Source organism: Tursiops truncatus, chromosome X (genome assembly GCF_011762595.2).
Source record: "Tursiops truncatus isolate mTurTru1 chromosome X, mTurTru1.mat.Y, whole genome shotgun sequence".
Classification (NCBI taxonomy): Eukaryota; Metazoa; Chordata; class Mammalia; order Artiodactyla; family Delphinidae; genus Tursiops; species Tursiops truncatus.
The window spans coordinates 82,816,157-82,827,983 of record NC_047055.1 but is presented as its reverse complement, the minus strand read 5'-3'; the positions used below and the strand labels follow the sequence as shown (position 1 = coordinate 82,827,983).

The 11,827-nt window shown below is 40.0% G+C and overlaps 1 protein-coding gene and 1 non-coding gene across 9 annotated transcripts in view; one reads left to right on the top strand and one right to left on the bottom strand.

Moving 5' to 3' along the window:
- FAM120C (family with sequence similarity 120 member C) overlaps positions 1-11,827 on the bottom strand; it is a 139,087-nt gene that overhangs the window by 5,689 nt on the left and 121,571 nt on the right. For 6 of the 8 annotated variants that reach the window (XM_019943562.3, XM_019943563.3, XM_019943564.3 and 3 more), the window contains 5 exons: positions 9,396-9,510; positions 6,316-6,525; positions 4,918-5,119; positions 2,866-3,004; positions 2,424-2,481 (listed from right to left, as the gene is read on the bottom strand). In XM_019943562.3, the coding sequence (XP_019799121.1) occupies positions 2,424-2,481; positions 2,866-3,004; positions 4,918-5,119; positions 6,316-6,525; positions 9,396-9,510 (724 nt within the window). Of the gene's footprint in view, positions 1-2,423; positions 3,005-4,917; positions 5,120-6,315; positions 6,526-9,395; positions 9,511-11,827 lie in introns of those variants that run through there. The other 2 variants (XR_004524581.2, XR_012329216.1) reach the window with 2 other exon arrangements.
- LOC117310492 (U6 spliceosomal RNA) lies at positions 6,572-6,678 on the top strand. The gene has a single exon (XR_004524636.1). It is a non-coding gene; the product is annotated as a U6 spliceosomal RNA (small nuclear RNA).

Sequence of the window (11,827 nt, the reverse complement as noted above, 5' to 3'; positions counted from 1 at the left end):
TTGAATTTGTGGTCAATTATAAATAATAACTATTAATATTTATTGAGCACTTCCCATGTTCCAGGTTCTGTGTTAAACACTACATATATCATCTCATTTAATACTCAAAATAACTCTATGAGGTAGGTACCAATTCTTCCATTTTTACAGATGAGGAATTTAGAGCACAGAGAGGTTAAGTAATTTGCCCAAAGTCACAGAACTGGTAAGTGGCAGAGCCAGATTCAAAGCTACATCATTTGGCTCCAAAACCTACACAACATGTGCGTTAACTGTGAAGTGTTTCTCAAGAACCTGGAAATAAGATGAAACTAGTAATGGATGGAATTAGCCATGTGAGGTAGTCAACAAAGAAATAAAAATGTAACAAGTAAGTGACTGAAGAACTTGAGAACACACAAAACTCCACTGACCTAGGAATAATCTCAAGAAGACAGAACTGTAATGTAAGAAGATTTAATAAGCTGCAACAATTAATTATCTCAGATTTTGGAGAAAGGGCAACTGAACAGAAAAAGGAGAGTCAGCAAGGCAATCAGCAGCAGCTCTGTCTAGGGAAGATGTCTTAGCTAAAAACAAAGTCAACGTGAGGCTTTCCCTGGCCTTCCCTGGGCTACTTCTAGAGTAGATAACAGTACCCCCAGAAATCTTAGCTAAGAGAAACTTAAGATCATCTACCATCCCTTGTTTTCCCTCAGTTTCCCCATCTGTAAAATAGAGAGAATGATAGTATCTATTTCATAGGTTCCTATAAGGGTTCAATGACATACTCCATGTAAAGCACTTAGAACATGTTGTAGAACATGTTGTGCCTGGCACATTGTAAGAACTCAATGCCAGCTAATGTTACTGTTCTGATTCCATGCCCCCAGGCAAACTTCTGATACCATGGCCTCCCTTTCAGCTTGCTCTTAGAGAGAGAAAGCTCCGGTAGACATGGTTAAGAGCATGCATACAAGAGTCAGCCAGGCCTAGGTCTGAATCTTATCTCTAACAATTAGAGTTGTTATCCCGTTTCAGAATTAGCACAGCACAGGGCTTTGGAATCAGTCAGCTCACGCTGGAATGTCAACTCTAATACTAACTTGATGGGTAATTTTGGGCAAGGTGCTTCATCCCTCTGAACCTCAGTTTTTTCCTGTTTAAAATGGGAATAATAAATACATGTATTTATGAGTGACTGGAAAAAAGTGTACAATATATTACAATAATTATTTCTTCTCACTGTAAATCAGTACTTTATCTTTCACCCCCTCCCTTCTCTTCCCTTCCCCCACTCCTTTAGCCATATCCACATAGCTATTTCTGTGATCTTGGTTAATGTGAGTCAACCACTTACAGATGGATTCACTATTATTGTACCAAAAATATCAGGTTTTTCAGACTGTATGCCTACTGATCAGTCCCTGAATCATGGTGAATTCATCAAGGCTGCACTACCTTATGGGAGACTATCTGAGTGACTAGTTTTCCTGCCTGGTGCAATCCCTTTTTGCTTACTGAGCAGCTTCTGGAAAAAGCTGAAAAGCTTTGGAAAAATCCAAAGTCACTGCTTTCTGGCTTTGGAGTACATTACAAAATGCTTTGTGTGGGGGACTTACCATTGTAGTTCCATTTGGGGCTCAAAATAACATTAAAGCAAATTTGTATTCCTTGAGAAAACATTAGACAATGGGAGTTAACATGGATGCAATGAGGGCTGGTTGTATACATGAGAGCTGAGCTGGGATTGAGGGCTGACAATAAAATTGCCTTGCAATATGGTCTAATCAGTGACCCTTGTGAGGATTAGAAACCACATATAAAATGTCTAGTAGATGGCTTGGAAGAAAGTAAGCACTCAAGAAATGGTAGCTACTATACTATGAGGAGCCCAGCAGTCTGAGGCCATTACAAGATTTTGGATCACTACAGGGGGAAGGGGGGATGCCTATCGAAGACCAGTGAGTTTAAGATCATTCTGAACCATTAAGAGTAAGCAGAATGGCGATGTCTCCTCCCCTCCCATCATCAGCAAAGGCAAAAGTCCAATTTTCTAAGCATCTCTGGTAGCCCCTCAGAAGTTCAGGCATGCTGGTGGAGTCCCACTGTTAACTTCACTTTGGTCCCTTTATGGCTGCATGTAGTGCATACTGTGCTAAGTGTAGGTCTTTAGGACACAGTACCTGGTTTCTATCTTGTGGTCTCACTCAGGGAAAAGGATGACACTGCAGCCCTGTGGGAAGAGCCTGGGCAGGTTAACCCTCATTAGACTGCTAGAGAGCAGGCGGATGAAATCAAATGCTGGGAGAAGCTATGAAAGCTCCCAGGTTTCCATGCCTGATCTCTTGCAATAAAAAAAAACAAAAACAAACAAACAAACAAACAAAACAAATGACAAGAGGTATCAAACAGAAGCTAGATCATCTCAAAAAGGTACTTACTTGTTTATTTCCTTTTTTATGTCCTTTGGATCCTCTACCAGTCTGTTCTTTTCCATGCCTTTAGAAAGTGGGGGGAAAAGTGATCATGAGGAACACATAAAGCCTGTACCTCCATTTTCACTTAGTTAACTACTCACCTCCTCTAGGAAGTTTGACCCTCTTAAGTTAGATGCCTCTCCTCTGTGTTACCACTGTAAACCTCTATCTCTGTCATTTCTATGTCATACCGAATTGTCCTGTGTCCCAAGTCCTCCTCTAGGGCAAAAACTTTTTCATCAAGGCAGGGCATTTTTATATGTTTGCTGAACTCAACTGAAAACTGGCTTTAAAAACGCAAAGTTAGTTAATGCCTCTTACCTTAATAGAAGGGTTGAATAGCTGGGCATTTTCCCAAGAGCACCTTGATTGACACTAGCTTATACCAACCTATTCAAATACATACCCCTTTCCCGGCCCACCGACAGAAACCACTTGCATGCCAAAGGAGCCATGACCCCTGGAGGATCTGCTGCCAGCCCACTGGCCCACAACCATCCCGGCAATCTCTAGTTTTCCTCCTTGGGGTGGGATTGGATGGAGACCTGGGAAGAGAGGAAGAATGGTAAGTGCACGGTAGGATAAGAGGTGGAACAAAAGATCTACAGCCCACCTACTCCGTGTATTTCCATTTCTCTATGATAAAAAGACTGTGATAACAACAAAGGGTCATGGTGGAAGCAAATTTTGGAAGAGGGTGTTGAAGATCCGTACATATCCACTTTAGCAAGTGGGGTGCGCCTGATTCATTTTCCAACTACAGAGCCTGCACACAGTAGGCATTCAATATTTGTGGAGAGAGAATGAGGTCTTAAGATCTAGCTATTGGAAAATTATAGGCCAAAACCACTTTTGATTCAAATACATGTCACTACACACTGGAGGATTAGCCAAACAATCAAACAAAACAAAAAATAATGAAACCAAAGTAACAGTAATTTATGATTAAAAAGTAAGAATAGCAACAGTTGAAAACCAGAACCAATTCAAGACAAGATAGCAGAGCTCCTTAAAACAGGAATCTTCAACTCTGTGTGTGAGCTCACAAGCACAGTACAGCTCTGTAATTTGCCACAAAAGGAAGCCTTCATAGAATACAGAATTCTAGTAAACCTTTAATTTTAGTTTGTGGAAAAAAACCCAAATATTAATAACTCTTCACTCACTTAGCAGGTTGTTAGCAAAGAGCCCTTCATTTATATAAAAGTGGGAGTCTAAGGAACTAGGTGACTAGCTAATCCTAAGAGGGCAAGAAAGACTTGCATTTGGGGATCCTACTGTGGCCTTTAAGGAGTCAGAAGGCTCCTCATGAACCACTAGTAACTGGAGACTAGGCATCAGTGAGAGCTGGGGCAATGGTGAGGACCTCCCAAGAACTTGGCCTTAATTAAGGCTGTCTTCTGAGACACAGTAAAGTCAACATGCAAAGAATGAGAGCAGGCATCTATAAAGACACCTTCAAAGGATGGAATGAATGGCTGGCTCCCTGGTTTGTGAGACTTAATCATTACTTGATTGAACAGAGCAGACACTCACACTGCTCCTCTAAGCACAGCCTTGAGCTAAACATCCATGCTGAATTTTGTGACCCTAAATTTAAGACAAATTTCAACTTCCAGCTTTATTATTTTTAAAGTGACGAGCAATACACAACAAACAGTTCAACCACAGCACTCTCAACCGATCACAGAAACTTGGTATTTCATGTTAAAATGTCCCCATTAAAATACCCTGTTTCGCCAGGGGACAAGTTGTTTGAATTATCAGGGTCAGTATCTGACCTACCTAAGTAAGAACGTCTGTTCTTCATTAAGCCACAGCTCAGATATCACCATAATGTATACATACGTGTGTGTATATACATGTGTGTGTGGATCCATGTGAGTGTGTATGTATTTGTTTTCTTCACTAAACTGCAATTCCCTGGAGGGTACAGACTATGACTTATTTCTCTCCATGCTTCTGGAAATGTGTTAGATCTACCCTCAGAGTGGAAATGGGTACATCAAGCTATGGCTGTTTGCTGACGCTGGTCATTTACTTACCTACCATTGCTCTTCCTGCAAGCTCCTGTGCACATCTGCCTATGGGGAGAGAGTGAGCTAACCAGCAACCATGAAGACCCAGTTCACATGAATTACACTTCTCAAAAGTAATAAATTGACAAAAAAAGTAATAAAGTGACTCTTGGTTTCTGCATCAGTTACTTCATGAGTGGTTTGGTGAGAGTCAAATCCTTAGGGATCAATCACCTCTATGGAGAGTGGTCTGGGAAGACAGTGGGCTCTCCTCCACAGGCTACACCCCTCCATCTCAGTAAGCTCCTCTTCAAACCACACCATAGCACAGAAGGTAAAGATATATGTGAAACTGCTGATTCTGTAACTGGCAATAATTACTGGATGGGTTACTATGAAATAGACTGAGTTTGACAAACACCTCATTCTTAGGTACTGACCTGCAAACCCCCGACTCCTTCCTTGAGGGGGAGGTGGCATTGGGACCATGGCTCGAGGGTAAAGCGAAACTGGGTAGAGAGAGGGCACCATGGGAGGCACAAAAGTAGGTGATGGAAGTAGAGCAGAAGGCAGTGGATAGTTCATGTTGACTCCTTCAAGGATGCTCTGTCTCATCTTCTCCACTTTGGTTGCCAGGTCAGCCTTCAAATGAGGGACGGAATAATAATAACAGCTGCCATTTCTTGAACTTCTCCTATGTTTCAGGCACAGTATTGGGCAGTCTAGGTACAGTCTCACAATCTATTCCCACTAAAAGAATCGAGGCCTGGAGTTAAATGGCTCAAGGTGACATACTCAGGGAAGCCTGTCTGGCACCAAAGCCCCCACTCTGCATGACACAAAACTACCATCATACTAGTTCTGACTGAGGGCTTGTGAGGCACCTTGACTAGGTCAAGGAAGACAAATATAACAAGAAGTATTTACTAATTGTCTATTACACAGCCAGCAATAGGCTAGGTTATTTTTTTAAGGGGGAGGTAACAGAATAAGGTAAAAGAGAGAAAAAAACTTGACATATACAAACGCTTTTAACCTTCTCCCCCATACCCAGGATCAGAGACCACGACCTCTGTCCAGGATAAGTCCATGCCTCTAGTCCAGAGGTCAGGAAACTTGTTCTGAAAAGGGCCAGATAGGTTTTGTAGGCCGTACTTTTTCTGTCACAACTACGTGACTCTGCCACTGTAGTGTGAAAGCAGTCATGGACAATATGTAAATGAATGAATGTGGCTATGTTCCAAAAAGCTTTATTGGAATAAAAATTCAAATTAAAAAATTTTTTAATAGTTTGCTGACCCCCTGCTCTAGTCTCTCAGCTTATATCCCACAAATGGACAAAGAAGTAAGTAAGGGCTCCTTTCCCTTGACTTTTCTCATCTTTTCGAAGGTTTTACTGCAAAAAATATCCCCTGCTTTTACTCTGCCATCTACTTTACTACCCTCTTCTATTTCCAAAATAGTTCCTTTATAAAAAATATCATCACTTTCAAAAGTGACTTACAGTTTTTATAAATAAGGGAAATGAAATTCTAAGAATTGGGGGAAAGGCATATATCTGAGTATTCCATGGGGAAGAAATAACTTGGAGCAAAAAAAGGAACATGAAAACTTGAAGCTCATTTAAAAAAAAAAACGCTTCCCAACATAATTTTGTAACATGTACATATCAGACTCTGGGCCTTTGGGATCATCCTTGACCAGGTTAGGTTATGGTCAGACACATTCTCCCACTTCTGCTACCTCCTTCCCCAATGTCTTGGCTCATTTTCCGCTTTCTGTCATTCATCCCCACAGAAGATCAGAGACAGTCTTAGCAGCTGCCCAACATGTGGTACCTGGCCATCGCAGAGCTCAACCAGGGATACTCGCTCCCGGCCTGCTTTAATTAGCTTGCTCTGGAACAGCTTGCCATCGAAGTAAATCCAGGGGCAGCAGTGTTCCCAAGGGACTGGCTGGCCACAGGCATCATTAGCAAACAGAGCTGTGTCGACCCCACTCATGAAGAGGGCAGCTAGCTGGATCCCTCGAGCATCCAGTTTCTCAATCTGAAACCACCACAGAGGAAAAACTACCATTAAGAAATTACTGTTAGTGCTTGCTTCGGCAGCACATATACTAAAATTGGAACGATACAGAGAAGATTAGCATGGCCCCTGCACAAGGATGACACCCAAATTCGTGAAGCATTCCATATTTTTATTTACAATAACCAGGACATGGAAACAACCTAAGTGTCCACCAACAGATGAATGGATAAAGAAGATGTGGCACATATATACAATGGAATATTACTCAGCCATAAAAAGGAACGAAATTGAGTTATTTGTAGTGAGGTGTATGGACCTAGAGTGTGTCATACAGAGTGAAGTAAGTCAGAAAGAGAAAGACAAATACCGTATGCTAACACATATATATGGAATCTAAGAAAAAAAAATGGTCATGAAGAACCTAGGGGCAAGACGGGAATAAAGACACAGACCTACTAGAGAATGGACTTGAGGATATGGGGAGGGGGAAGGGTAAGCTGTGACAAAGTGAGAGAGTGGCATGGACATATATACACTACCAAACGTAAAATAGATAGCTAGTGGGAAGCAGCCACATAACACAGGGAGATCAGCTCGGTGCTTTGTGACCACCTAGAGGGGTGGGATAGGGAGGGTGGGAGGGAGGGAGACGCAAGAGGGAAGAGATATGGGAACATATGTATATGCATAACTGATTCACTTTGTTATAAAGCAGAAACTAACACACCATTGTAAGGCAATTATACTCCAATAAAGGTGTTAAAAAAAAAGAAATTACTGTTATTGGTTACATTTGCTTATTCCTGTTTTGCTGATTATTCCAGTTAAATTAGAACATGTTGCCTTTCAATACAGACATTTGAGTGCATAAGCAGCCTCCATCCATTTGTTTCCCTGAGATGGTTTGGATGATACTAATTACGAAAAAAAAAAATCAGCTTTAAAACCTTAAAAAGACACCCACTTGAGAAACCATTTTTTCTGCCTGTCAAATTAGAAAAAAATTAAAACAAAACTAAAGACCAAAAGAACACCCAATGCTGATGAGGATATGGTGAAATAAATGGGCACACTCAAATAAAACTAATGAGTAATGTATATTACAATTAAGCAATATATATCAAGAACCTTAAAAATGTTCACATTTGTTGACTCAGAAATTCTACTTTTAGGAATCTATTCTAAGGAAGTAGAGATGTGAATAAAGCTCTATGCATAAAGATATTAATTACAGGACTTCCCTGGTGGCACAGTGGTTAAGAATCTGCCTGCCAATGCAGGGGACACGGGTTCAAACCCGAGTCCAGGAGGCTCCCACATGCCACAGAGCAACTAAGCCCATGCGCCACAACTACTGAGCCTGCGCTCTAGAGCCCGCGAGCCACAACTACTGAGCCCATGTGCCACAACTCCCGAAGCCTGCGTGCCTAGAGCCCAAGCTCCGCAATGAGAGAAGCCACTGCAATGAGGAACACGTGCACCGCAATGAGAAGCACGCGCACCGAAACGAAGAGTAGCCCCCGCTCGCCGCACCTAGAGAAAGCCCGTGCGCAGCAACGAAGACCCAATGCAGCCAAAAAAAATTTTAAAAAAAGATGTTAATAATTACATATAATAGGTGAAAACTGGAAACCAAATGGCCAACATTAGAATAATTAAATGATACATCCATATGATAAAATATTTAGCAGAAATTTTTAAGACATAGAAAATATGTGCTATATTAAGTTTAAAAATACAGTATATAATTACATAAATAATATTTCAACTATGTAGAAAATACCTGACAAAAGTCTGGAAAAAACCATCAAAATGTTCACAGTGGTTATCTCAAGTTGGCCTGTTAGATGGCTTTACCAGGAAAAGGGGAAGTACTTGCAGGCCCCCTCCTAGGTGTGGTGTGGAGTTGTCAGTACCTGCTCTAGCACCAAGCAGTATCACATTTACTGTAAAAAGGAACCCACACTGTCTGTCTAAGACTGTTTTCGTCTTTTCCTTAGTTGACCCTACTGAAATCAAGATTTTGTAAGACTTACTAGACTTTATCTTCTAGTTTATACTAGGGCCTGAAAGGACCATGGCTACTGAAGTCGGAAGAGGAATGTCCTGCATTAGTACCTAATATTTATTGAGTACTGTGTACTTAAAATGTGCTAGACACTGTTCTAAGTGTTTTGCATGGATTATTTTATTTAATATCTTCATAACCCTACAAGTAAGGAAACTGAAGTTACAGGGGTTAAGCAACCTGCCCAAGGACACATAGCTAGAAGGTAATGAAGCTAAGATTCAAAGTCAAGCCAGCCTGGCTTCAGAGCCTGCCCTCCAACCTACTATATTTTACTGCCTTCAGTTATATGGTGGATTTACTTTCTTCCTTATGCTTTTCTAGACTTTCCTCTAACACCCAATAAGTATTATTTCAAAAGGGAGGGTAGCACAGGGAATTATACCCATTATCTTATAATAACCTACAGTGGAATATAATCTGCAAAAGTACTGAATCACTGTGCTTACACTTGAAACTAACACAATATTGTAAATCAACTATACTTCAATAAAAAAGGGAGGGTGGACATTTACTCAGAGACAAACAGGGAACACCAGGATAAGTCCCCTGTAGCATCTTTTGTAAGAGTTGGAAACCTTACTGTGGCCTATGGGCCACAACTTATTTGCCTTACACAATATCCATTTTTTTCTACCCATTCTCACCTATCACTACGTGAACAGTGTTGGCTTTATTAATAGACATAAATATTTGGCTAAAGTAAATCAAACATTTACCTGCAGAACTTACTCTTCTCCCCAGCTCCAGGAAAAAAAGACCTAAAATAAAGCTATGAGCTCATAAAAGAAAGAATTTAAATGAGGATCGATCAAATCACCTTGAGTTCTTGAAGCTGATCTGGTTCATAAAGCTGAGTAGATACTGCCTGTGCAAGGAAGGTGTCTAGCTCATGGCGATGCAGGATTCGGCCACCAGGCCACTGAACCATATATCTAGAAGATAAAACCATCATTAGGTGACAAAAGCTCATTTATTCATTTCACAAACACTTATTAAGCTAGGGTCTGGCCATGGGCCAGACTCTAGCTAGGTTCTGATAATTCCAATGAAATAACGTAAAAGAATCTCTGCCTTTGGTTACTTACCATCTAGGTAGTAGAGGAGACAGGCACGTATGTCAACAAAGACAGGACAGTGTGTTAAGTACCAAGATAGAAGAATGCACAGGGTGCTACAGGAGCACAGAAGAGGGCTACTACTGGAAGAGTAAGGAAGGCATCCTGAAGAAAAAGTCAATAGGAGCTGTTACAAAGGGCTATAGAAATCAGTGAGACAAATGGTGGAGAAAGGATGCTCTAGACTGAGAGAACAGCATGTGTAAAGGCATGGAGGTGTGGAGTTCAGTATGATATACCAGGGCCCATAGTGCTGGAGCTAAGCAGGTTTGCAGTGACAGGAGGTGAGATTAGAAAGTAGGCCAAACTATGGAAAACAGTATGGAGATTCCTCAAAAAATTAAAACTAGAACGACTACATCATCCAGCAATTCTACCTCCTGTAATGCTATATCCGAAGGAAACAAAAACATGCACTTGAAAAGATACCTGCACCCCCATGTTCACTGCGGTATTATATAGCCAAGACATGGAAACAACCTAGGCATCCATCAATGAACAAATGGCTAAAGAAGTTGTGGTGTTTATATACACCATGGAATATTATTCAGCCATACAAAAATGAGGAAATCCTACCACTTACAACAACATGGATAGACCCTGAAGGCATTATGCTAAGTGACATAAGTCAGAGACAGAAAAATATTGTACCATCTCACTTATATGTGGAATACAATAATAAATTTAAAAAACCCCACCAAACTCATTGAAAAGGAGATGATATTTGTGGCTATCAGAGACAGGGGATGGGGGAGGTGGGGGACGAGGAATTAGAAGAAGGTGGTCAAAAGGTACAAACTTCCAGTTAAAAGATAAGTAAGTACTAGGGATGTAAAGTACAACATGGTGACTATAGCTAACACTGATGCACGGTATATAGGAAAGTTATTAAGAGAGTAGAACCTAAGAGTTCTCATCATAAGGAGAAATTTTTTCTCTTTCATTTTTATTGTATCTATATGAGATGATGGATGTTAACTAAAGCTATTGTGGTAATCATTTCACAATGTATGTAAATCAAACCATCATGCTGTAGACCTTAAAATTATACAGTGATGTATGTCAATTATTTTTCAATAAAACTGGAAAAAAAAGAAAGTAGGCCAGATCGTGAAGGGTCTCAGAAACAATATTAAGAAATTTGGACCTTCACCCTGAAAATATACGAAGACAGTTAAGGATTGTCAGCAGGAGATTGGTTTGATATTGACTGGCTCAGAGGGTAAGGGACAAGAGGTATGGATACCAGTTAGGAGGCAACTGAAGCAACCTGTGGCCAAAGAGGTCTGAACAAAGGCACTGGCTGAGGGCACAGAGAAGGCCAGGGGACAAAGACAAGAGTTATTAAGATGATATATTTATCATATTACTATTACTAGTATTTACATTATTATATATACTATATAAAGCATTAAATATTACATTATAATATATGCAGGAAAGTATAAGTTACTCATAGGAATAACACTTACTACATGCCTCTTGTATTCTAGATACCTTGCCAGGAACTTTATATACATAGAATGTGGTAGAATAGAATAGAGACTTGGAATCTGACATACTTGGTTCCAACATAGGTTCCACTACTTTTATATGTGACTCTGGGCAAATGCCTAAAGCTCTAGGGACTTGAATTCACTCATCTCTAAAATGGGGATAATACTATCTAAATCTCAAAGGTTGTAATAAGTAAAGGAGAAAATGAATGTAAAAGCACTTAGCATATGGCATAGCAGAACTCTTGGTTACTATTTGTAACTAATTCAATCATGGTATAATCCTTCTTTTACTATTTGGTGAAGCCTCCCATATCTTATATTAAATTCTCACACATACAAGAATCTGTTTCTACCCTATTTATTCTGTGTTTTATTTCTCATGCCAGTACCATACTGACTTAAATTTTAAATATGCTTTAATATTTAGTGGTCTCTACTTTTACTCCATGTCTTTCCTCCATGTCTTTGAATTTTAAGCAACATTTATGATTTTATTCTGATTACAAAAGTTCAAGTTCATTCTCATTCAGAAAACATTTAAAAAGCCAAAAAATGTATGAAGAAAATGAAAAGCAAAAACGGAAATAATTTGTAATCTTACCATTTAGATATAACCACTGTTAAGTTCACGATTT